The following is a 27741-nucleotide window of genomic DNA, read 5'->3' on the forward strand; positions in this document are numbered from 1 at the left end:
TGTACCACAAAATAATTTATAATTACATGCTTAAGTTATACTTCAAATAACATAATCTCCGAAAATGTAATAATTATACATGTCATAATTTTTAATTACATAAATCTCAATCTACAACTACAAAAGAAGTCTTTTCTGCCCTGATGTTACTATTCTAGTCTTCAAGCAGGTACCATGGTCTTTAACCTGCGCGTGATAAAAATCAACGCGCTAAGTATAAAATTCAATGATGCTTATAAATCACACACTTACCAATGTTGTGATGACAACACACTTAAAATATAAATTTTCATTTAAAGATTTACAATCATAAAATCATTAAATCTTCACCATACATTTACTTTTATAGCAAAAGAAATATTAAAATAATCTTACAATTGATAATATGAATATTTTAATTCTTTCTTCTCATAAGCTCATTACTTAGGCATTCATTATACCAATAATCATACTATTTATTTTAAAATCATGTAGTGAAATATCATGCTTTGAAATCATTTGATAACATAATCATTTATTTTCAAACTAAGGTTTACTAAAATAATATAATCTCATTCATTTAATTTCCTTAAAAAAATATTTTTGAAGGGCTCGCTTACACTTAGGAGAAAAAGAAGCAGATAAGTTTTCATAGCTTATTCATAAGGGCTTCAAGAGCCTATCATAACATACAGAGCACGTCCGTCCTAACATAAGACACCCACGTGCCTAGCATATGATCATAGCTTCTTATCATAATGGCATCAAATGCCGAACATGCTCATCTTACATAATAAATCAAATCACGCATCAAATTCACACTAAGTATATTAGAGCCCAAAAACATAGCTTAATTTCTTAATTCATAACACTTCTCATAAACTTATTTTTCTTTAGTCTTGTTGAAATCATAATGTAAGCTTAGTTTAGGATTCAAGTAATTCATGAAAATATTATTTAAGCATAATTACTTAACATAGAAAATTTTTATCATAAAAATCACTTATAGCATTTTAAAACATATATAAATCAAAAGATTTCCAATTAAAGCATCCTTTAAATATATGTGTGCATATCCATAGGTCAAACATACACACTTTGATGCAAATTTTCAGTATTTCCATTATTTTAGTAACCTTGACCTTTGCTGTGTTTTTAAAACATAACTTGAGTTATAGGTCTCCAAATTGAATGAAGCTTATTCACTAGAAAGCTAAGACAAAAAGCTACAAATGTCATGAAGGCACAATAGTCCAGATCAATCTATAAGATAGTAAACAAAAGCTACGGACATAGACCAACAGTCCAGACCTGTTTTAGCACAACCAAGTCCAATGTTTATTTAATTACTACTTATCCAAGCACTCAAATTAAACAAATCCAAATCCAAGGAGGTCTTAGGATACCTAGAAACAACTTTCATGAAGAACTCAAAACATAATCTTGTCATTAAAGTGGCCAAAATGGGCAATCCATTCGGAGATGCATGTGGCATAGCATGACAGAATCAGTTTTGGTGTATAAATTATAAGTTAAGCTATAAGTATCAAAATTGGACATAAGAGGATGGGTTGGAAAGCTAAGAAGTAGACCTACAACTTTCATGAAGAGCTCTGATGCAGATGGAAAATAAAAAGAATTGAAAAATAGCCCTTAAATACACCCAAAAACACATTTAAACCTTCATCATGCATCAAATAAACCAATTCCTCATTTTTTCCCAAAGTTCTAACAATTTACCATAGGGAAAATTTATAAGTATAACATATGTACAATTATACAATCAAAGTTCAACAATTTAACCAATTCATACAAAATCCCCAAATTTTTACAAAGTAGCATAAATTCACAAAATCAAAAATGAAACAAGGTAAGTGTGTTTATGAACACTAACCTTAAAACAAGCTTTAGCAAGCTTAGATTAAAGCTTTCTAAGCTTTAGCTTTGCCTTAACTCCTTAGTAGAGGATTCTCTAAATTTTGGCTTAAGTAGAGAATCTCCAAATTTCTTGAAATTAATCACCCAATATCACTACTCAAGCTGCATTCTCTAAGATTAATTACTTAATCAAGGTTTAATGGAGTGTACTTGATGTGTTTAGTAAGTAAGAATTGAAAAAAATCAAGGAGAAGAAGAAGAAGGAGAAGACGCCTAAGGAGAAGAAGAAGAAGAAGAAGAAGAAGAAAATGGTTGTTCAATAATTGAAGGTTGACTTTTATAAAGCAACTAAAGGGTGTTTTGGTCTTTTACCATAATTCGGTGGCTAAGATTAAGTCAATGGTAATATAATCTAATGGCTAAAAATATTCTCCAATTAAATTCCTTCAAATATTATTTATCTCCTCAAAATTCTTAAATTCACTCTATAAAAATAATTCCTCAAATTTCTTTAATTAATAAAACACTATAATTCACTATTCACTAATTATCTAAATTCTCCAAATAAATTCATTACTTACTTCTACCCATAAAAATCATGTATGCGTGCTCCAAAAATATTAAATAAAATATAAAGTATAAATAGTAATTTTTTCAGACCGAAATAATACCGATTTTCAAACCACGTGGTACTATTCATCGACAAGTAAACTACTATTTTAGACACAGAAAAATGAGGCTTTACAGCTCTACCCCTCTTAAGAAAATTTCGTCCTCGAAATTGAATTAAATCAAATACTAAAAATCTTATAATTTCCTTTTGTCTCCTTTTTAATTCTTCTCAAGTAGATTAATACTTAATATACTTAGGGTCTACGAAGAGTTCTCCATAACGAATTATTTATATCCAGACATAGTCATCTAAATTAATAATCAAGATTTTCTAATTCAATAACTTTATCATAATCTCATCATTCATCCAAACTATATAGATCCTTTAAAATTCCTCTTTACTCTTCCATAGAATCACTTAATAACATCTTTCATTCCCTCTAACATGCAATTCAGGGACCATATGCAAAAATCAAGGGTTATGCTTTAAGGTTTAATACATACACCCACATAACCAAATCACAAATAACATGCATTAACTCACAAATGCATATACATATATATCATAATACTTAGATTCATATGGTAGCACCCGCTTAAATGCAAGAGTGAAGTCTACACATGTGAATGCAACAAGATGATTTTAATATAGCTCGTGAAAATGCTCCATATGTAATCTATACCCACTTGCTCATTTATTAAGGAAGGCTTGACCTATAACACCAACCGAAATTCATCAAGTCATATCATATTCCCAAGATTATAGTAATTTCGTATAACTCCATCAACCCTTCATGTCTAGTAAACAACTCTTTTAAATATCACACTACATCATTCCATCTTAACAATGATTACTTATATATTTTTTATTATATTGGCATAGAAATCATTTCCATTTAAGCATGATAAGATCACCTCAAATCATTATTCTTATCAATTCACACTTAACTTACAGAATCCCAAAATGTACAAGTCTATAGCTTAATACTTATTACCTCCATCTTCATTAATTCTTAGAAGTCAATGGTTTCTTAATTAATCAAAGATCACCAATTAATAATAACCCAAATTTTAAGTCTCTTCTAGGTCATGTCAAGTCATATTCCTTTCAACTTTTATCGGTGTTATTTTCTTAATATTAAAATGCTAACATAACCATATTCATTAATATTTATCCAACTCACTAGTTTAAACATCAATTTAATAATTGAACAGACCCTATCTTGATGCTCATTGTCATTCACCAATTCTCTTAACCCTCAGGACATGACATTTATATGGCATAATCATCTTAATTTTTCTAAAAGAAGTCATTCACTTTTCTAACATTGTAAGTTCTCAAATTAATCCAATATCTATGCTTATAACTCATATAGCATCTAGAATTCAATAGGTTCTTTTAAACATCAAAAGACAATATCATAGAATTCAATGCCTACTTATTCCATGCTACACCATAAGTTGCCACAATTATACCAGCTCCAAAATTTGCACATAAGGATTAAAACAATTTAATTCTTACTAAAAATAATAATTTAATTTTTCTTATCATCATAACAATCCATATTATCCACAATATCCATATATATCTAATAAATTGCTTATGAGAAACTAATCATACTTTTACTCCACAAAATATTATCATTTTCTATAAATAGTAATCATTTTTCATATTCCAAGTGAACAACCTCAAAGTATATATCAATTAGGTCTCATAAATTACACTTGTACAATTATACTACATACTCTTTTTAATTCACTAAAAGAAGTATTATGACTAAAATCCATATAGAACTCATCAACATTCATATGCTAGCATCACACTTCAATCATTTAAAATCCAATGTGCTCAAGTTCAAATCATATTGTTCATTTACTTGGTAATTCTAGCAACTCATTCCCAACATATCTTTCACCGGGTATATATTTACGTATGTTCATGCTTCATGTATACAAATCACATGCCTAGATCTCATGCAAGTGTTATCTATGTACATACAAATAAGCCAACACACTTCCATAAACACATGAATCTACACATGTAAATTCATTTTCATTTATAAAACAATCTTTTCATCTGTCAAAATCTTTGTAAAATCACACTTGAAAATCAAGTCTTATTATATCCAAATATCAAGGAAGAGAAAAACTTCATAACGAAAATCAATCATTCAATAGCAAAGTAAAAAGATACATTTCTTAAAAATTTAAGCTAAATAAACTTTCATTGTCACATTCATACTTTCTATGTTATAAATGCAAATCAATTCCAAAATCAAAATTCACAATTTTGAAATCAAATCTCAACATATTCAGAGCACAAGGAAATCCTACCAACCTAAAGGAGAGAAGGAAATAAATCCTTTAATACCTCAGATAAATCATCACATCTCTAACAACCACATCAAAGATCTATCCTTAGCTTTTTTTTAAAAAAAATTTCTCCAAAGAGTAACTATGTCAAACTATCCGAAAGGATACAATTAAAAATCATTAATGTCAACCTTTACACATACTACCAATTATGGCATTGCTCTCCAATAGCAGGTTATATTAGTATCATGATCCAAAACATTTATCCACATTCTATCTCCAATAACAATTCATAAAAGATCCGCTTTAGAGTCAAACTGCTTATCAAACATATATAGCATATATCTTCACTTAATTACTTATATTCCTTAAATCAAACATAAACCTAGAACCGCATAAACTTCAGCTCTGATACCACTACATGTAACACCCACCGCCTAGTCCTGAGAGACCGGAAGGCGGATGCCACATTCAGTGCTGGAGACACCGTCCTAACTGAATATATAAATCATAAAAGTGATTAAGTATTCACAAGTTTAGCGATTAATTTTTTTTAATAATAATATAGTGGTTAGGACGGTGTCTCCTGTACCAAATGTGGCATCCGCCGTCAGGTCTCTCAGGACTAGGCGGTGGGTGTTACAGAGGGGACCATAACCATGCTCTCTACATTACAGTCCAGGCTAAGGGTAAGACTGTCACGCCTGACTCTAATCACTAGAGGAATTGTCCGCTTCGGATCCTGCCAATCTCCCATACAAGATTGGCAGGATCCAAAGCGGACAATTCCTCTGATGATTAGAATCGGGCATGACAGTTGGTATCAGAGCCGGACCCCCTCCAGTAGATGTATGGTTCGAGGACGAACCACACGGAAGCTGTGGGCCTGTGACATCTCGACCCGGCAAAGCGATCATAAAAGGGCGGGTAGAGCGAAGCTCCTGGCTAGCTTCTAGGATGGCAGGTTAGCTAGGGTAGTGGAATGCGGGACACACGAATGAATCGAATCATATATCGAAAAGGGGGAAACTAATCATTAGAAGCGCCTTTTGGTGGAATGGGAGGAGAGTTGGAAGAACTCTAGGATTAAGCATGCTCGCTTAACAGAAATCCTAGGATGGGTGACCTCCTGGGAAGTTTCCCATTTCATCTGCAGGACAAAACCGTGCAGATCCTGCCAATCTTGTATAGGGGATTTGGCTTGATCTATAGCGAACAATTCCTCTAGTGATTAGAGTCGAGCGTGACAAAGACAATACCTATGTTTCTAGTAGATAATGGGTCAGCTCTGAATGTCTACCCTCTGAAAGTGGCTAGCTGCTTAGGATTAACTGCTGAAGACTTTATGCCATCTGATCAAATTGTAAGGGCATATGACAACACCAAGCGAGAAGTTTTGGGCGTGGTCGATCTTGAGGTCACAATTGGGCCCGCAATCATGACTATCCCTTTCCAAGTGGTAGATGTCCCGGCATGCTACAATCTCCTTTTGGGAAGGCCGTGGATCCACAATGCTAAACCAATATCCTCCTCTTTACACCAAAAACTGAAGTTCACCTATGAGAATGCAGTGGTAACAATCAAAGGGGACTTGGTAGGAAAATATGAAATTCCTTCCTTGGCCCCTCTCTTGGAAATTCAACCGGCACCAACAGTCTATCCTCTATTTGGTTTCTCCTTCAATTCAGTTCAGTTTATCGAAATAGAGCCGGGTCAAGAGATTTTTCCAATGGATTTTGATCCCTACAGTAACCCACTGGTAGCTAACATGATGAGAGCCATGTGTTATTTTCCAAGAATGGGACTTAGCCGCAACCAGCATGGGATGCCTCCTCACCGAATCCCCAATTGCTAAACCTTCCTTTGGTCTCAGATTCCAACCGATAGATGAAGAGCAAGAGGAGTTGAAAGACGCCAAATGGTTGGCAAGAATAAAAGGTGAAACAAGGGACCCTCTGATGCACCCATATTTCAAAACCCTTAATGGCTACTTTATCAAAGAGGGGGAATCTGAGCCTTATTATTTCTCTCAAGAACCTTGGTACTGCCCCTGACCAAAAGACTAATTCCTAGTTTTGAACTTCTCTTTGATATCATGCTCTCAGTAGAAGACCATGAGCCTCTTTTCAAGCTCCAAACAGACTGAGAGGATAATATGGAGACATCTCTTTTTAACCTATGCATGATCACTAATCCTCATCCAATCTATCCAAGCACCCCTTCAGAACTAGTACTTAGAGGAGCTCGAAGAGTAGTTCACCTTTCTCCTTCCTGAACCTGAGTCTGAGTCACAAGCAGAACCTGAGTCGGAGTCCTATTCAGAGTCTAATTCTGAGTCTTCTGTGTCTTCCCTCTCTGAATTAAGGGATTTTTTTTTTTAAACTTAATGTAGATGTCGACTATGGCACTTTTATCGCCAATGAAAAGTTTCAGTTTTCTTGTTACCCTCTCTCTACCCTGAATGATATTGCTGGCAAAATAGAAAATGAAAAAGAAAAAGAAATAAAAACAACAAAAGAATAAATAAACATGGGCATAGAAAATGAACCAAAATATACATTTGTTGTGCATGAATGTGATTGTAAACAAGAGTTGACAGAGTTCATCAAGCAGTATTCAGATTGCTTCGTATGGATAACTAGTGCATGACTAGTATAGACCCTAACATTGTCGTGCATAAGATCCCCACATATGATCACATTAAACAAGTAAAGCAGAAGCTTCGAAGGCAAAAACTGGAGATTTCCCTCATAACTAAAGAGGAAACAGCCAAACTATTAGAAAACAATTTTATTGAAGCCATAGATTACCCGACATGGCTAGCCAATGTAGTGCCAATTCCGAAGAAAGATGGAAAGATCAGAATTTGCTTCGACTACCGAGATTTGAACAAGGCATGTCCCAAAGATGACTTACCTTTTCCCCACATTGACCTGCTGTCAGCAGAATAATAAGATTTAGCGTGATTTCAGTTATAGACCTATATGCAGGGTATAATCAGATGCCAGTCAATCCACCGGATAAGTCGAAGATCTCATTTATCACAAAATGGGGTGCCTTTTGTTACAGGATGATGCCATTTGGGCTGAAGAATGCCGGTGCCACTTATCAGAGGATGGCTACCACAATCGTTCATGACTTAACGCACAAGAACATAGAAGTGTATATTGATGACATGGTTGTCCACACCAAGGACGGGCCAAGCCATTTAATTGCCCTCGAGTAGTTCCCTCTCTAGGCTCTGATAGTATAATCAAAACTTAATCCTGCCAAATGTCTTTTTAGAGTTTCGTCTAGTATCTTTCTAGGCTACATGGTCTCCAAGAGAGAAATCTAAAGCCATCCTAGAGATGCAGCCTCCTAAGACAAACAAGGAGATTCAAGGGTTCTCAGGTCGCCTTTAATATATCAGTCGATTTGTTTCACAGTTAGCAGATACTTGTGGACCGATCTTCAAGAAGTTGAGGAAAGATGCCCTAAAGACTTGGGATGACCAATGTCAGAAAGCCTTTGAACAAATCAAAGCTTATTTTAATCAACCCTCTAGTATTTCAGCCTTCAAGACCCGGAAAGCCACTTCTCCTCTATTTATCAATCACTGACGAAGCTATAGGGGCTATGTTAGCACAAAGAAGTGCTAGACTCTCACATGGAGAATGTTGTTTACTATCTGAGTAAGTGTATGCTAGCGACATAATTGAAGTATAGCAAGAACGAACCGCTTTGCCTTGCTCTGGCATGGGTATGCACTAAACTCCAGCATTATCTTTGCTCCTACACCACTCATGTCATCCCTGATCAGAGCCCCTTGAAATTCCTTATGGAGAGCCTGGTTCTGAACAGTAAGATGGCAAAGTGGGTTACTATCTTCACAACATTTGATCTGAGCTTTGTTGTAAAGAAGGCAATCAAAGGAAGTGTGATAGCAGATCACTTAGCTGCATCCCCCAGTGATGCCGAAACAGCAGATGTCAGGTTCCCAGATAAAGACATCCTCCCGATTCAAACAGACCAGTGGAAGATGTACTTTGATGGGGCTACTAATTATCAGGGTTGCGGCAGTGGTGTGGTTATAGTAACTCCAGGCGGGGAGCGACTGCCCTTTAATATTAAATTGAAATTTCAGGTCACTAATCATGAGATAGAATATGAAGCATGTATTGCAGGGTTAGAAGCAGCATTGAGTATTCAGATTAAGCGCCTAACAGTTTATGGAGACTCCATCCTAATAGTCTCTCAAGCACGAAAGAAATGGACGATCAAAGAGCAACGTTTGGTCCTATACCTTCGACGCCTCAATCAGTTGGATCAGCAGTTCGAAGAATTGCATTTCATTATTTACCCCGGGCTAAGAATCAGTTTGCTGATGCACTGGCTACTCTTGCCTCCATGGTTGATGCCAATCCTGACATGGTCATCAAGCCTTTGAATATTCAGATTCATCAATAGCCAGCCTATTGCTGCAATCTCTAGCTCATTGACAGCAAACCATGGTTCTAGAATATTCAGACTAGTTAGAAAAGGAAGAATATCCTAAGGGTGCCTCTAAATCTGACAAGAGGACTCTTCGGGAATTGTCGAAAGGTTATCTTTACAAGGATGGCATTCTATATAAACGAACATAGAATCAAGCGCATCTCAAGTGTGTAATTGAAGAAGAAGCTCAGCAGATAATGGAGTGGGAACACGGCAGAGAAAAAGGCTCCCACATGAATAGAATGGCTCTAGCCCATAAGATCACCAATCAAGATTATTATTGGCTCACCATGCAATCAGACTATGCAAAATTTGTTCAGAAATGCCACAAATGCCAGATTTATGCTAAACTTCAGAAGATGCTCCCAATAGCTCTTCACCTGGTTATTACACCTTTGCCCTTCGCAACTTGGGGAATCGATGTGATTGGTAGAATCACTCCTAAATCTTCCAATCAGCATCAGTACATCCTAGTAGCCATTGACTACTTCACCAAATGGGTAGAAGCAGCCTCCTAGCATGTCTTGAACTCCAGAAAAGTGGCTCAGTTTATCCAAAAAAAAACTGCAGATACGGAGTCCCCTTTGAGATCATATCAGATAATGGGTCTCACTTCCAAAAAGAGGTCTCCGTCCTAATGACAAAGTACAGAATTCAGCACCATCGATCCTCGCCATATTGGCCTCAGACTAATGGAGTGGTGGAAGTAGCCAATAAGTCCATCAAGAATATCCTCCAAAAAATGATTCACAATCACAGGAATTGGCACGAACGTCTGCCTTCCGCCTTATGGGATACAGAACCTCCATCAGAATGCCAACCGAGGCAACGCTGTATTCACTATTAGATGGGATGGAAGCAGTCCTCACTACTAAAATTCAGATCAAATCAGCTAGGGTCATGAAAGAAAGCCTATTGCCCGAAGTAGAGTGGGCCTAGAACTATCACAACCAGTTAAATGCTATTGATAAGAAGAGGCTAGAGGCTCTTAACCAGATTTAGAGCTAAAAATAGAGAATAGCCAGGCACTTCAACAGAAGAATTCGGGATCCAAAACTTGAAGAAGGTTGTCTTATGCTCAAGGAAATCAGAGATCCTATACAGGACCCTCGGGGTAAATTCAGGCCAAACTGGGTAGGCCCCTATATATTGAAGAAAATTCTCTCTGGAGGCGGTGTCATCTTGTCCAACATAAAAGGCAACGAATTTACCAATCCATGCAACTTGGATCAGCTCAAAAGATACTTTGTATGAATGCATGGAGGCATTACCATCATAATTATTGCCCCTTTTATGTCACTGTAAAATAAAACTATGGTGACCTGACTCCCGGAAATATGTTCAAAGAGTAGGGGATATGTAGGTAGCCCAGCCTGTGGGTGTGGTATAATAAAAACATATTTTTCTCCTCTTATGAAAATTTTAAATTTTCTGTGCCAATACATATATATATATATATATATATATATATATATATATATATATATATATATATATATATATATATATATATATATATAATCACTAAGCTAAGTTGAAAACCTACAAGGGCAGGCGACTTAGGCAAAATCAGTATCAACCCGCTAAGTCGAAAACTCATAAGGGCGACTTAGGCAAAAGTTAGAGTGGCTTGCTAAGTCGAAAACCCGCAAGGTTGACTTAGGAAAAAAATTAAGGTTCAAAAAGCAGCAATCTCAAGAAGGATAGAATTATATTTCCTTTCCAAAAGTGTCAACATGGTTTCCTTTTTACATATCTCAAATCAGTACAAGCTATGTAAAAAGAAAATCAAAAAAGCCATATCATCTAGGCATCTATCTCTTTCATCTATCTATGTCAGCCATCTCTGTATGTGCATTATCCAGAGCGTCAAAAGTCCAACTGAACCCTCTATACATCATGGATCAGCATCCGATCTCAAAACCCCTACAAAAATACGAGCTGAGTTAAAAAGATCAAAATATAAAAATCCTACACCATCAAGATAAGGTCGGCATGCATTGAAGGACTAGGCAAGCTATCTGTGTCGCCTCGGATGTACATCCTTAGAGTCGTCAGAATCCTCTAGGACAGCCTCTCTAATAGAATTTAAGATCGTCTCAGTAGTTGCCCGGAGTCTAGCGTCAATCTCCCCAATCAAAGTCGCTCTATGCTCCCTCTCCCGGTCACCATGGTCAGCCACCCACCAAACCTCATAGGCAACAGTCCTGCCCCAGAAGCTCTAGCCTCAACCACATGAGACCCTCTCGACCAACTACCAGTATGGCCATAGTGGTCCTCAGAGAAATTAGTGTGTCCCGAAGAAGAGCTCCAGTTGGTGGCAAACCCTGAACATGCCCCATCTGTTTCATCAGCCCGGAACCAAGATAAAATGTAATGCTATCCATGCCAAGCAAATAAGCCATCTGGAACCCAACCGACCGGACCAGAAACCTCCTGATCTTATACCAGTCACACCTCCATAAGATCTGATTCGGCCTCAACGCCAACAACCACTATAACCAATTATCTTCTGACCCGAGTCTCACTACAACTCGTCTAGATTGGTACTGCGATGTCTCATACAGACAGCGTCGTGGTGGCTGTATAACCCTCAAATGATCCATCAACCAGACCTGCAAGACCCCTTACCTAAACAGATTAAGCTGAACCCTAATCTAAATACTCAAGAATTCCCCTTAAAACATGCGAGACCAGATTTTGCTTCCTCTACTATCCAAACCTAAACAAGCATTCATATGCGAAACCCCTTACCTAAATAGATTCAGCCGAACCCTAATCTAAATACTCTCAAGCCTTTCCTTAAAAGCATGCAAGGTTAGATTTTGTCCCCACTATTCACGCCCTAAACAGGCATTCATAAGCGATTCAGAACTTAAGCCTTTTTTCAGAAAGCACCTTAGCTAAAACATGAAAACAAGCTAGTTCGAGAATGCTTACCTGGAGAAGGATCGGGCTAGCTGACCAAATCTCATCTACTCTATAACTCGATTGAGGCTTAGGATAGTCTTTGCCAAAGCAATGTTGGCTATCCCAGCTCCCTGCTCCATCTAGAGGACCAAGTAGGCCACCCTTAAGTCACCCTAACCAACTGAACCAGTTAGTATACAGGTGCTCACCAAGCAAAAGACAAAGAGCATCAGTCCTGAATCTCTGATGCTCAAGTCCACAAAGTCGAGTGGATCCAGATACCACTTAATAACCCCTGCCAGATCAGCCAAGTCGTCCACCACCAACTCCATAGCCTATGCCATAGATAGGCCCAACATCCTCATGAAACTTTTGAAAAATCTGGTCCCGGTCAGTGCAGCCATCGGAGCCCTCTCTGAATTACTACCTAATAAAGCCACAAACTCCTCATATGTCGGACACATCTCCTCGTAATGCGTGCCAAACCGAAACAATGAGCTTGTGGATCCCATAGGTATAGACATCCATCTAAAAAATTTCGGTCAACCGGCAAGCCTCTCAGAGTCACCAAAGAAGCCATACAATATCGGCTTAAATTAATCTTTTCCACCTTTGCCAACCTCTTAGTCCATCTTTGCATGCAATAACTGATGAATGGCTCCATTTTCAGACAAGGTGCTTGAAAATGAGAAAAAATCGTGCTCTGGGGCAAAAAATGACGCCGTTTTGAGGCCATAAATGTGATATTTATAAGACTCCAACCACCAGCCTCTGGAACACGCCAGCACCGATATGCCCATGATCAACACTAATGAGACCCAATTCAGTACCAATTTGGCCCTTCAATGAGTACCAAAATGATACCGATTTAGGGGACTTTGGTGCTTACACATAGGCATCTTGGTACCAATTGCCCTCCCTCTGAATTTGTCTTCCCAAATTTTTTTTTTTTTTGGATTAAAAAGAAAGACACTTTTCAAGAAAATTGATCATTTTGCTTATAAACTAGTATTTTCAAATCGTGAAATTTTCAAAAGCAATTTAGTATACTGCGCCTGAATTCTCTGAAAGCACGCTCTCAGGAAATGGAGCCAAATGATTAGAAGTGGCATTCTTACGTCATGCATAAATATTCTGCTTAACTAACCATGATTTTCATATCAAACGAGAAACAGGCAATCAGTGCAAATCCTGGTGCAATTTCAGTACATATACCATCCAAATTATGAATTAGACAATCAATGCAGCAGTCAACGCAAATAGTGTAGAACTTAAATAAATCAGACAGACAATTCAATGCAAATTTAATATGAACAGGGTGATCGATGCCAAAATCAAAGAAAAATAATAAATCAGACAGTTGGTCCAAACTCAATGCAAATAGGGTGACCAATGCCAAAACCAAAACACTCATATTAAGAATCGAGCAACCAGTGCAATGATCAGCACAAACAGGCAACTAGTGCAATCTCCAGTGCAAGTCCAACTCAATTCAGTGCAAACAGGTAGTTAGTGCAAATCTCGGTGCAATTCACTACAGATACCCTCAGATTACGAATCAAGCAATCAATGCGGTAGTCAATGCAAACAGTGCAAAACTTTAACAAATCAGACATGCAATTTAGTGGAAATTCAGTATGAACAACACGATTAGCGCCAAAATCAGAGAAAAATTATAAATCAGACAGTCGGTGCAAACTCAGTGTAAACAAGGCGACTGGTGCGAAAATCAGAAGACTCAGATTAAGAATAGGGCAACCAGTGAAACGATCAGTACAAACACGCATCCAGTGCAATTCAGTGCAAGTCCTACTCAATTTAGTGTAAGATAGCTAGTCAGTACAACTTGCAAGTCAAACAACAAATTCACTTGAGACAAGCGATCAACACACTTTCCAATACAGTTCAGTATAAACACGACAATCAATGCCAAAATTAGAAGAATCAGACAAACTTCAAGACAGACAGTCAGTGCAAAATTAAAAACAGGCATATAACTCAAACTCACTCAGAATAGGCAACCATGCAACTATGAACTAAGCATCCAGTGCGAACAGATAAAATAAGCAGAACAAATGCGCAAAAATAAACAGAAAATCTCGCAAACATAGAAAGGATAACAGATCCTACAATAAATGTCTTCGATGCCTAAACCATGGTGGCACCTACCCAAAATATACTGGTACAACTATCAAAGCCAATAAAAAGGCACTAAACTAAGAGCGATCCTACTGCCTATGCTTCTGTAGCCGCCCCTCTCTCTCTCCGCCTGCTTTGCATTGGCAATGCTCTCTTGAGTAAGGGCATTAGAGAGAGCCGTCCGAAGATGCTCCATGACAATGGAAATCCTTTAAGCCCACTTAAGGGTCGGCTGTAGAAAAATAGAAAAGAGTTAGTAGCAAGCACTAAGAGTTAGTAGAAAAAAGAAGTTAGAAAGGAAAAGAGAGGAGACTTACTGGCTCGTCGGCGGAATATTTCGGCCAATCGTCAGGCAGGATCCTCGGCACTTCAAAGTGAGTTGTCCTCCCTGAGCTAAAGTAGGGTAATCTCCTCTGTGACTCCGGCCGTAGACGAGGGAGCCGGCTGAACCAAGAGGCCCCAGAAGTGGGGGCGTGACCAAAAGATGAAGTCCTGGCTGCTACAGAAGTCACCGTCAAAGCCAGGGAATGGCTTAGTAGGACCGAATCGTGCTCTAATGCCTTCCGCTACATTAAACATTATCTCCTAGTCTATATTGAAGTCAAACTCCTCCTCCAACTCAGCCTTGCTACTCTGTCCCCGGGAGGTCGTCCTGGTCTCATTACCTGAAGACCTATCTAAGGGAGGCTCCACCCTAGTAGCCAAGGTAGAGGCGACCCGATCAGCATAAGTGTCTCCCGAGAGGAGAAAGGGCTCAATAAGATCTCCCCTTCCCTTCGCTACCTGGCCCGTGATGCTAATGTCGCCCAGCATATCCACTGGCGGGTTGTCAGGGGTTTGGTACAAGCCCATCACCTAGTGATAGACCCGCTCACCCAGGTAATAGCGATGGATCACTCCACACCTCAAGAGGACTCGACAATGCGTCATCTCCCAAGCCTAATGCAAGTTTTTCTCTAGGGGAGTATCTAGAAACTGTTGAAACATACGAATCCTCACCTGCAAAAACAAAAATCTCCAAGCATCAGAATCAGACTTTGACATGAAAGACGATCTGCAAGTTGTTTGGAAATCACCTGAGCTATAGATAGCTCATTGAACCTCCTCCTCAGGACCAACTGGTTCTACCCAACATGTTGCTCTATCAAAAGTGGCCTAAAATGGCCCATCGCTAGGATCTCCCACGACACGACCTATGTCAGGATAGGAGCGATGAACAGAAAGAGTAGAAAAGCCTAAGCCTGCAAAACAGATGGTCAGGAAAGTGAAGAAAGGAAAATCAGCTCAAAGAAGAAAATAGGGGACAGTTCAAAAAATGTACGTCCTAAATGGCTACAGTGCCTCCTAATCAGGTCCGGATACGGCAGTTGTACTGGCTCATATCGTGATACATGGACGCCATGAAGGCACCACCCTAATCATACTCTCCAAGTAAGCCTAGGTTTACTAAAGACTGCACAAAGGCGAGATCCATGTGATCCCCCAGTCATGAGCAATGGTGCACCCTAGGATCAGAAGAAGGCATGCACGGGTCAATCGATCGGTAGTCGCTATATCTCTGTCTGCCTGGCTCGAGTTCCTCAACTGCTCGCAAAGCACAAGGACAAAGTGGTAATTTTCCCAAAATCCAGGGACCAAAATGGGACTTCAACCGAGGCTGCCTACAAGGCCTAAGGAGGTTATGGCTTCAATCGGGGCCGAAATATGACCTAAGGTCTAAGTTGAGTAGATTTTGGGGCTGAAACATAATTTGCCCAAGGTTCAAGGGCCAAGTTGCAAATATTCCTGGCCAGTCAACTTAGGGCCCTAGGGTTTAAAATTTATTCTCCTATGGGTCATGCATACCAATTCAAATACTAGTATGAACATAATTGGGGACTAAATCGTAAAAATTCAAAAGTTTAAGGACTAGTAAAAAAAATATCAAGCCTTGGCCGAGGACTGAGATATGGGTGCTCCGGTCCTTCAGTATGAAGTCTATGTCACCAGAGGTCGTGATAAGCGCGCGTCTTGATTGTTGAGCCACTTTCGCAGAATGACTATATCAAGAGAATCAGAGAGAAAGCAAGAGAGGAAGTGAGCAAGTGTGAGCTCCTAAAGCTCACCCCTCCCCTATTTATAGGAAAAGGGAAGGACGAGCCTCCCCCTTGACCCGAAAAATTAGACCTCTCAAAACTCACCTGGATTCAGATTGATGCATAGTTATAGTCAAACGTCCATGGCGAAACCCAAACACATCGGACCGAAAAACGTCCATGACAGATGATTACCAAAAGGGCCCGAAAAACTAGACAGACCGGACCAGCTCCAGAAAAATATTTTCGAGATCAGATGAAATTTGCACAGGATATCCCAGATATCACCATGACTTGTCAAGTATGGTTCGCAGACCAAAATTCTTTCCTAAAGTGCTGAAATCGGAGTTCGAAAGATCCGACCTTGATTGGCTCTGATCTCTCGAAGGCGGCAAGGTGTTGACCTTAATTTCAACACTAAGCTCAAGGAAATTCTGCTACGGTTCCAATGGCACAAAAATTAGCTTGATCAGACGTCGTTTGGGCCTCGAACGAACCTTCAGAATCCTAAAAACCCTAAAATCAAAGGGCAGGGGCAAGATAGTAATTTGCCCCAATCGGCGCCAAACAGCTGCTGGCCGGTGCCGATCACCCCTAAATTGAATTGGCACACACCGAAGGCCCTAATCGGTACCGAATAAGAGCATTTTCGGTATCGAAAAAGGGCAATTCAGTACCGATTTATCCTTGACTAAGCAGCCTTTTGGCCTATAAAAGGCACACCCCCCTCTCATTTCAAGCACCTTTTGTTGCTTGATCGAGCGCTTCTCAAGCTTCAACGACTCTCATTCTCCCTATTTACGATTCTAAGGCAATATAGTCCAACCTTGCTCTTTTTCCTTAGTTGAGTTTAAGGCCCGACTTGGTACTCAAAAGTCGATCCTTTCAACTTTCAATCACACTTTGGTCTTCTTTAGACCAAAGCTATTAGTTAATTAATTTATTATTAATTAATTCAAAAATTAATTAATAATTTGTTAATTAACACTAGTATAAAACTATAATTCGGGTCCTCGTGCCCTACCTAAGCTTTACTTCTTTAGACCTTGGTCGTTACCACCGTGGAGCTCCGATCCGGCCGTGGAGCTCCGATCCGGCCGCGTCATAAGCGCTAGGGGATAACCACTAAACTCAAACTTTGTCAGTTAAGCTCGGTCTGTCCGGCATCTTAAAAACTGTCATGCCCAGTCCTTCTGGCACTTTGCATGCTTTAAATCCGGTCTGTCCGTCCCACTAAGCCTAGTTCATCCGGCAAAACTGATAAAATCAATTTTCAATTAAGCCCGATTCGTCCGGCATCTTATAAGCCCACTCCTCGAGTGACAACTTCAAAACCCTACCATCCTAATGCTTTGACAATAAATTGTTATGCATTATTAGTCTGTTCATGCATTGATAAATTGTTATGCATTACTAGTATGTTCAATTTCATAAAAAAATATGATTCATGGAGCATTGGCCTTGGCCTTTGCCAATAGGGATCTTATGACCTTCTCTGATTCACCAACCCATTTGCTAAAAAGCTCTGGACCCTTCACTGCAAAGAAATTCAATCCACCTTCAGAAGCTTCTACAAGTGCCATGAGAGTTTTGCTACAACGAGGAGGACCAAATAATAAAAACCCTATTGGGGAATGGGTGCCAATGTGCTGGAATGCATCCTGGTGCTTTTGAGGCCCTTCCACTGCTTCCATTAGTTGAGCTTTTACATCCCTCTGGCCACCTACATCTTCCCAATTAACTTTCGGAACCTCATTTATTACCTACGAGTAGAAGAAATAAGTAAATAATGATTGAATTGATTAGTTACTCTTCCAATTGTTGTATTATTTCCTTGTTCCTGTTGATAGAAATTCCTTCTAGAATGACAATTAAAATGGTTCTAACACCAATTATGAGCAAGACACTGAAGGCTGTGGAGAACAAAAAGAAAGAAACTTCCACTCAAATTTCTAGAACTGTTACAAACAAGTTGGCAACATGGACTAATTTTCCAACGGCCTCTCTATTATCTAGTGCTTCCAATCATTCAATTTTTCATGCTCACACAACAAGTTAGTAGGGTTGTATATACCAATGGAACTGGCTCCATAATATAGTTTCTTTAAACAATATGGAAATATTAGTAATACCTCTCGCATGGCACTAGGCCTCACTTTCATCCTGGCCTTCTAAAAATCTTCAAAAGCAACTTTTAAGATATTTTCTTCCTCCGCCACAAAAGCCCCGTGAGAATTAGTGTCATTCTCAATGCTTTCTGAAATTCCAGAAACAGTCACATTGGAGCAACAAGATGCTAAAATCTCCAAAGATACAGGCATAGAAATGAGGCCTGAAGTTGCAGAAACTGCATAGCTTTCTTGCATCTCACCAGTGCAACCGGATCTTTTTATCACAGTGCAATCCACAAAGCCATGTGTATCAACAGCGAGGTTTTGAACCTGCATATCTGAAAGAGAATGCTCCATTTGATCGAGAAGAGTATTCAGTATATTGAGTCGTTGTCTTGGAGATGGAACAGCTGTATGAGAAAAAAAAATGAAACAGATATCAATGGCATGGCTGAGACAAACTATGTTCAATAAGAAAGCACGTGAAACGATTCATAGATCTCCACACTAATACATTCATATAAAACAACCACAATATACATTTAGACCATCGAATTGTGTAATTATCTATTAGACAGGTTGGGTCTTGCAGATTTTCTGTTTTCCATATAACTAAATGGAGGAATTGTTGGTGGTCGGAATCAAGTATTCTTATGAACATAGTCAGTACTATTACAAACAAACTTCAGATGCAAAGCCTTGCAGTATAAATGTTTATAGAAACCTAAAAGGAAAAATATCGCCTCAAGAGTAGCATTGGTAAAAAGACTACAAATCACAAGAGGTGAAAGGTGGGAGGGGAACCAGTTGGAATCACCTATCTCAATTTCTCTATCAAGTCTTCCAGGTTGTCTCAATGCAGGTTCAATGCTGTCAGGTCTGTTTGTAGCAGCGATAATAAGTAGTCCATCACTCCTATTCCCATCCATCAAATTCAATAATGTGGCCACCATTCTTTGAGATAGTTCTTCACCTCCATCCTTTCGTGCAGGAGCAATTGCATCCAATTCATCAATGAAAACCTGCACAAGGATGACAATTAGTTAAACATCATGTTTAAAACAGAGTAAATGGTGAATTTTTGAAAGGTGCAACCTTCCTAAATTAGGCGATCCTCATTAACAAGAAGCTTGTAAGATTATAGTTTCCAATAGCACAGTTCAAATTTAAACATGTACAAGATAGTTTTAGCTGCAATTTTAACATCAAGCAGTACAAGGAAAGAATATGTAAAATCTAACATTATCCAGAACTCATTCTTGTTAAACCACTTAATCAAAGTAGGTTTGTGTTTCTGCGAATGAATTTCCATTGTCAAGCTGAATATTGACAATGAAATATCTTCTTTAAAATATTTTTGAAGTTTCAAAAGAATATTTGTATATTTCAAATTTAGATATGGTATATATTTATATATTTTTAAATTATCTGTTATATATGCCACTTCCACAGAAGAGTAGAAGGAAGACATGACTCTCACTGCTCGTTAACCAGATATCCTATATGGTAGTGGAGTATTATTATGCAAAAACAAAAAGAGATCCTTATTAGGTCGTGAACACCAGGGAGAGAAGTGTATATTGGGGGAGGAAGAGAAACAATAATTATGATCGTAATAGAAATCTGTTAGACAATGATACCTGAAGCCAGCAATTACTAATTACTAATTAAACAAGAAACAAGAAAGCCAGCAATTACTAATTACAGATCCACTTAATGATAAGTCATCCACACTAATTACAGCCATGAATTCGTGGAACCATAAAGTCTGGAGAATCAGTCATGCTGAATTTGATAAATAAAACTTTAATCGTTGTATCTTGATATGGTGCTATCTCCTATTATAGTATCAGTAATACACTCATCATTTTCTTTGTTCTGATTCCTGGTCTATTTGGAATCAATTTTTCTTTGAAAAAATCTGAGAAGAGCATACCCAGGTGAAAATCTGTAGTTCTACACTCATAATGAAATAGTATACCCAGGTGGAGAAGCTGAGGTTCTTTAAGGGAGAGTTTTTGATTGAATACAATGGGATAAAATTGTATATTTAAATTCTCAATGGATTGAACATAATTGAAGAGCTACCTCTGTTAAATTTCTATTAATTCTTGTTTCTTTCAGAGGACTATTTTAGCTCCTCACTGCATTCATCCTATTCTTTTTGATATTAAGTTCTCCTTTCAGAAAGGGGGAGTAAAAAAAACCTTTATACACCTCAGCTAAATTTTCCAATTCCAATCTAAATATGACCAACCAAACTGGAACCCGGCCAAATGGCCCCCTTAAGACTTACTAGTGCCCATTGACCGCGGGGCTAAACAAAAATTTGAAAAATCCACAAAAATGTGAGGAAATTTTCTTTCTTTTTAAAATTTAAAAGAATGCATTCCATTATCTCCATTCGCATAATTTATCTTTTTTTGAGAAAGGGATAATTTATCTTTCTGAATGGTTTGACATTATATTTACGTTGTCCCTCCAATCCAAATTCACCTTTATTTCAAATTACTACCAATTCAAGTAGAACCTTAAATGCACTTGCAGACATAGCAATAGTAAGTGCATATAAAACTGAGGCATAAGCCTAGGTTCGAAACCCACCCCCGATAATTTCTTTTAAAAAAATTGAATCCTTGCATGTCTTTCGCTAACTGAATACATAATGAAACTGGAAAAGCAGGTTGGTTGAAGATACTCCAACAGAATTTCATTCTACTATGAAAATTTAGCAGATCTGAATAAAAATGTAGTAATCTAAAACCATTATCATTTTAAAGAAAGCAGCACTCAATTCTAGCCATCTCTTTCCACAAATCATGAAATTAATACTATAAATTAGAATCATTAAAGGAAAAACTAAAATCGCAAAAGTAAAAATGTCTGTAAATTGGTTGCATCTCTGATTAATCTATTTCCCCCTATTCTTCTATTCTCACTGAAACCTTAAATATGGATCTATAATGTCTTGCAGGACTCCAATAGACTGGGATTTGAGCTTTGGGTTTCCATAGAAAAGATTTGAGTAGGAAAAACTTGAATTGGCTGAGGATTGGGGATGGCAGGCATTTAATAGAACTAGAACTTTGGTTGTTGGAGGAGACCATAGACACCACAGAAAAGCTTTGGTTGGTCCCTATCTCATACAAAAAAACTGCAGTTACATTTATGTCCACGAAGTATTTATGGTATTACCAGTAGATAGGACAACAGAATGCTGGAGTCACCCACCAAATGTTGCTCAAAGTAGATGTCAAATGTTGCAGACTTTGAGCCTGGAATCATGAAATGATATAGGGACTGAACGGAGGATCTTATCAGGTGCCTGCCAGACAACAAACACGAAAAAACAGCAAAACAAAAGAATAAATATGAAAGGACAATCTATACAAGTAAAAATGGAAGTACGACAGACAAAAAAAAAAAAAAAGAAAAGAAAAGAAAAAAAGAGAAAAAGATCAATCTGTTGATTTCATAGAGGAGATGTAAGGTGCCCAGCGGTGAAAAATTTAATGATAAGAGTTAAAAAGCATAAACAACCTTCCTAAAATGGAGATTACAAACTTCGTAACGTTGATGGATCTCTTTGGCCAGTGCCATTGAAAGGAGGGTGAGATGAAAAGGATGGTAATTTTACAAAATGCACTAAAAACCAAGTAGTTTGTTCCTTTTCAGTTTACAAACTGAAAGAATAGACTGCTGTTTAGACAAACGGAGAGATGCATTTGAGAAGTAAAAAAGAGTATTTATCAAATCCATCACGTCAATGATTAGAGTGAACCAGCCTTTGAAATTTAGTTGGTACTTGAGAAGATTCAATCTCTGATGGCTGGACCGGTTAATTTCTGTCTTTAAATGTTGCATTGTTACTTCAGAAGCATCAATGAACTCCTACAAATGTAGAAAACATCAAATCAAGCTATTGAACAAGAAAAATGAACAACCTTACAAGGACACGGAAGGAACTCTTGGAAAACCTCAATGGCTACTACAGCTGCTTCCCAGCAGATCAGTGATAATCAGCTCCAGTACAGCCCTCAGTAAGATGAGCTAGCCTGTCATATTGACATGTACATGGAATTTTACACAAATGGATCTTAAATATTTCTTCCCTATCAGTCTCATTTAGAGGCCCCACATATAGCAGCCTATCAAAGTGTCCTGTTTAGATCTTCTATTAACTAGAGAGCGTCCAAATTCCAAATAAAAACATTACAAGATAGTATAAGACTGTTTTGAAATATGCATGCATCTAGTGTGTGTGAGATAGAGTGAGAGAGAAAAACTAGTCTCAAAGTGTAGGATCAATCTTGTCGGAGAATTTGTAGAAGCAATAACAGTAACATTAACTCTTTGATGTAAACCTAAATCCAACAGAACATTTACTCAGGTGAAAAAATAAACTAGGGACTTGATGTATCCAAAAACATAAGGGTATCAAAGATTTCAAATATTGTTTCCCCAAGTTTTTGTGAGGGTCACTGATAATGAATCAAAACAAGATCCCTTCAAAAGAAACTCCTAACAGGGAACCTAATGCAATAATCATATCACTAGCCTCCAAATTCGACAAGAAGTTGAGTCATAACCCTATCAGAAACTGAAACCCCATCATTTTCCTTCCCACGAATAACAGCAAGGCCATCAATTTCATTAAAATATAGTATTGATGGAGCATTGGCCCTGGCCTTTGCAAATAGGGATCTTACAGCTCTCTGATTCACCAACCCATTCGCTAAAAATTTCTGGACCATTCACTGCAAAGAAATTCAGTCCAGCTTCAGAAGCTACTGCACGTGCCATCAGAGTTTTGCTACAACCAGGAGGACCACAATAAAATCCCATCCGATGATGGGTGCCAATGCGCTGGAATGCATCCTGGTGCTTTTGAGGCCATTCCACTGCTTCCATTAGTTGGGCTTTTACCTCCCTCTATCCACCTGCATCTTCCCAATGAACTTTGGGAACCTCCAGTATTACCTACGAGTACAACAATTAAGGAAATAATGACTGGATTGATTAGCAACCCTACCAACTGTTGTATTATTTACCAGCACCAAGAGCGTTGCAAATTGCAGGACCCTGGTCATTACCAAGCAAGTCAATGATCAGGTGCAGGGCCTTGACATGAGAAGTTCTTTCAGGAAACCAAGTCTATTTGATGCTGCTCATCTTTCACAAACATGAAGAAACCATCATATGCATTCAATAAAGGATGAGTTAATTGCATCTTGAAAACACAAGATCTGGTCCACTTAAATTTCAAAGCATGAGATATCGCAACTTTCAATGCAGTTATTGGAAGAAGAGTAAGATCGACTTATGCAGCCGGTGATCAAAGGTTGACTGCTTTATGCAGTGATTTTACTTTTCTCAATTTTCAAATTACATTAACCGCAAGAACATAATTCAGCAAGGATAACTAATTTGATCATTTTTGTTAAGGATTAGTTGTAAATAGAGTTTTATTAGGAGTTAGATTCCTAATTAGTTTATGATTTGTATTCCTAAATAGCTAGGTAGCATAGGAATTCCTTATATATAGACCTATGTAATCGATTGATTAGATACAAGAAATACAACTACAATATTTTTCTATCAACATGGTATCAGAGCCTTCCATTCACAAAAAAAAAAAAAAAAAAAAAAGGGAAATTTCCCGAAACTTCCCTTACGAGAAGCCACTGCTACCCTAGGAAGCCTTTCTAGGGTTAGTATTTTGCCTCATTGCCCACCCCAGGATATTCTCCAGCTGCCGATCAGCGACTCCCCAGAATCCGGTCGCCGGATTCCAAGTGAATGGCCCCCACGCGTCACCTCTTTCTTCCTGCTCTGGTTCATGCGCTGGCGCATGTCCAGTGGTCTTTTTCACTCCGGTTCCTCTCTCCGGCGTTGACTTGAAGAGAGACGTGCAACCCAGTGAGTTGCATCGTTATTCTTGGGCTTATTCAATAGGTTTGTTTGATGCGATTCTGTTGCAGCTGTGTCGAGCAGTCTTCTGCTACTATTGTTGCTTTAATTTGCTGAGGAAACCTATCTTTTCCTTTGTTGTGACAATTATTTTAGGTAATTTTCGGTGATTTTCTAGTGATTCCTTATTGCATTAGGGTTTGGTACTACACCATTGCTGCAGTTATGGGTATTCTGCTTTTGAACCTTCTCCTTTGTCAAGAGCAGTGCAACCGCAGTGAGTTGCATTGTATTCTAGGCCTTCAGTGGTGTGCTCCGTTGTCAGATTTTCCTTTGCTGCGTTTCTGAATATCTGCGCTACTGGTCTTCCTCTTTGAGCATTGATTATGGAAGCTTGACACAGCCCTGTGAGTTGTTTTCTGGTTCAGTGAGATTTGTTTCGACAACCTAAGTGTGTTGTCTTGATTCTGCTACTACTATTTGGTTTGGGACTCTTTACTGCTATCATGAAGTGGGTACAGTTGCTGAGTATGGTATTGTGCTTTGCTGAAAGTAGTAGTTTGTAACAAGTTGAGTATGATTAACATCTATGCTCCAACTTGAGGGGAAGTGTTAAGGATTAGTTGTAAATAGAGTTTTATTAGGAGTTAAATTCCTAATTAGTTTATGATTTGTATTCCTAAATATCTAGGTAGCATAGGAATTCCTTATATATAGACCTATGTAATCGATTGATGAGATACAAGAAATACAATTACAATATAATCTCTCAACAATTTTAATCAAGCTCAGAAGACAAATTGTAATCTATCTCTCTTTCATGAATTGTTCCATCATCGAGGGATTCATCACCGTAAACAATCTTTGATGAGTCCTCTAGACTAGCCGTTCTGCTTTTCTTGTATAAGCCCCTACTTTTATCCAGCATCCCTCTTTCCATCATTCTTACATATTTTTCCCTTATATCAACTAGAGGATGTTTCTCCAAGAGTTGTTGACCATCATAGGCTTCTCTGAGAACAACAGTCTGTGTGTTACACTTATTAGAGAGATAAAAAATTCCGGGATGGCGTTCAAACACTTTAGTAAACTTCTGAGGAAGGGACAATGGTTTGCGGAGATTGCTCACATTCTTACGCTCTGTTTTCTTTTGAATAGTAAGGTGGAGAAGCTCATGAAAGACTCCAACAATCCTCTTCTCAGATACATCAGTGCGTGGATCTAAATGGGAAGCATCAGAGTATGGTGAAGTATAAGGGAGCCTTTGCCACTCCTGGAGCCACTCCATGCACTTCCTCCTCAAGCCAAAACCTCTTGTAAATCCAATTGGAAAGGCCAAGCAGCCACTTTTCACATCTTCTTCTTTCTGCTGGAATGCAGCATTCTTCTGTAACTGGGAGATGGCAAGGCGATCATCCCAGATTTGGAGTTGTAAGCCAATACGATCATCAGGTAAACAGATTGAAGAAAATAAATCACGGTGATGTGGAATCAAGGAATCATAATAATCATATGGCAATCCCATATCCCATTTTAGCTGGTCAATTGTTTGCAATGGAAGATTCCTGTCCCTTGTAAGCATGAGCAGTTTGCAAAGTCTTCCAATGGTATCCATTTGGTTCTGCTCAAGGACGCAGAGTTCTTCTTGGTGAATATTCAGCACTTCAGGAGTCAATTGGAAGCAGGGAACACGAGTGCCTCCACTATCAAGGATGTGAGACTCAAGGAAAATAGTAGGATATTTCCTAATAAATGTAGAGAGCTTAACATTCTGGGGTAGACCAAGCTGTCCGCGATGTGGGGTGAGGCGGTAAATGGGAAGGGAGCAATGAGGTGCCGAGTAGATGATGGAAACAAGGATGCATGTCGCCCTAAGATCATCCTGACCAGCCACAACAGCATCCAACGCTCTATCTTTCACCCATTTCAATTTAACATTCACCAGGCTGAACTTTTGTTGGTAATTGAATCCTCTCCGACATCCACCGAGAAAACTGGAGACTCTTGCTCTGCTTAGCAGCAAGATGGAAACCATATCCCTTTGTGATGATGATAAGGATGAAGGGATTACATGCTCTAGTATAATTATTTAGTGTTTATACTCTTGCAACCTCAAAAATGCAGCAAAAGAAATCCTACCGCAGGAGAGGCCCTAAAAATCAGCAACAGCCACAGAAGAAATTGCTAAATTTTATTAGTTGTTAATTTACCCATGAACACTCCATAATTTGCATTGGATTAGAGACAAATCCTCCTATTGATTAACAGCCTAGGAAGATCATTTTCGTTTCTTCCAAGATAATTCAATTTTCTGCGTGACAAAAAATGAACAATTTAACCTCTGATTTTGAGGTTATAATTGCAAATATTGACATTTAGCCTTTCACATCCACAAAATAAAATAAAAAATTAAAAAAGAAAAAAAAAAAAAGCATCAAGATTCCACATTTGAAAACAAAGAAATCTGAAAACATAACACAGATGCAATGGCAAGACCAGTTCTAACTTGAAATTGTTATGAGAGAGAGACAGAGGAGCTTACAAGCGAAAGGCGAACCACAACGAGATTTTCCTTTCGTTAGGCTGCACACGGGTAAACCACCATAATTTCAACAATTGCACTCCAACGGCCAAAATTACGTAATGAACCCCACACCTGCAGCTTCAGTTAGCTAACACAAGTAAATGGTTTGCACAAAACGGTGCGTTTACATCTCTTTCTCTTTCGTGGGTTCTGGTTTAGGACACGTCTCTTGTGTCGGAGACGAGAGAGAGGTGTGTCTCTGTTCGTTACTCCACTGGACTCTCTCTCTCTCAAAGTTCAGGACTCAGCCGTTGTTTACTCGGACTAGCCTTAACCTACACCCACTTTTGTATAGAGTTAACACGCCGCCAAGCAATATTTTCCTCCGTTTTCTTAATCTTTTTCTGGCTTCTCTGCTTTGAATGTTAGTCCCAACTCCCTAATTTCTTCCTTTCTTTCTTTTCAACTTTCTCTCTTTCTTTTTCTTACTTCTGTGCGTGTGTGTGTCGGATTTTGTGAAATGGGATCCGTTTGTGTGTAAATCCTAATTTTTCTCTTCTAATCAAGGTGGGTTTCACTGGATTTTGGAGCTTATTTGTTGTGATATTGCCTTTTCTTAACAGAGTTTGCTCCTTCTCTTCACTTGGTGTGGTTACTTCAATTATTTTGTTATCGTATTTTGGGTTATTTTGCGTTTTGTTAATTGGTTTGTTTGTTAAAACCCTTTCATTCCCTCACGTCGCAAAATGATCTTGAACAGATGAATTTATTTTTTGGTGTTGCAGTAAAAAAAGTGAAGTTGGCCAAACAAAAA

General features: G+C 38.3%; 2 protein-coding genes across 26 annotated transcripts; one reads left to right on the forward strand and one right to left on the reverse strand.

Moving 5' to 3' along the window:
- LOC105647927 (Ubiquitin carboxyl-terminal hydrolase family protein) lies at window positions 1–27634 on the reverse strand. 25 transcript variants are annotated; one of them, XR_016319643.1, is made up of 9 exons: window positions 26946–27631; window positions 22471–22548; window positions 22299–22384; window positions 21689–21818; window positions 19311–19515; window positions 18515–18903; window positions 15384–15548; window positions 14625–15306; window positions 14173–14539 (listed from the first exon to the last, which is right to left on the reverse strand). XR_016319643.1 is itself a non-coding variant. In XM_037635140.2 (9 exons), the coding sequence occupies exons 5-8, from the start codon at window positions 22355–22357 to the stop codon at window positions 18554–18556; spliced, it is 744 nt and encodes a 247-aa protein (XP_037491068.1). In that variant the 5' UTR covers window positions 22358–22384; window positions 22471–22548; window positions 23203–23473; window positions 23587–23657; window positions 26946–27630; the 3' UTR covers window positions 17734–18145; window positions 18515–18553. The 25 variants fall into 25 exon arrangements, 23 of the variants coding, with proteins under 23 accessions (XP_089574238.1, XP_089574239.1, XP_037491068.1 ...); XM_037635140.2 differs by lacking the exons at window positions 14173–14539; window positions 14625–15306; window positions 15384–15548 and adding exons at window positions 17734–18145; window positions 23203–23473; window positions 23587–23657 and having other exon boundaries at window positions 26946–27630; XM_037635141.2 differs by lacking the exons at window positions 14173–14539; window positions 14625–15306; window positions 15384–15548 and adding exons at window positions 17734–18145; window positions 23203–23473; window positions 23545–23657 and having other exon boundaries at window positions 26946–27630.
- LOC149498263 (uncharacterized) lies at window positions 8630–9211 on the forward strand. Its single transcript, XM_089717274.1, has one exon. It carries the CDS (start codon window positions 8630–8632, stop codon window positions 9209–9211), a length of 582 nt encoding a protein of 193 aa, XP_089573400.1.
- Window positions 27635–27741: the final 107 nt, after the last annotated feature.

Source organism: Jatropha curcas, chromosome 2 (assembly GCF_041381405.1).
Source record: "Jatropha curcas cultivar XTBG-Jc1 chromosome 2, XTBG_Jcur_1.0, whole genome shotgun sequence".
Lineage (NCBI taxonomy): Eukaryota > Viridiplantae > Streptophyta > Magnoliopsida > Malpighiales > Euphorbiaceae > Jatropha > Jatropha curcas.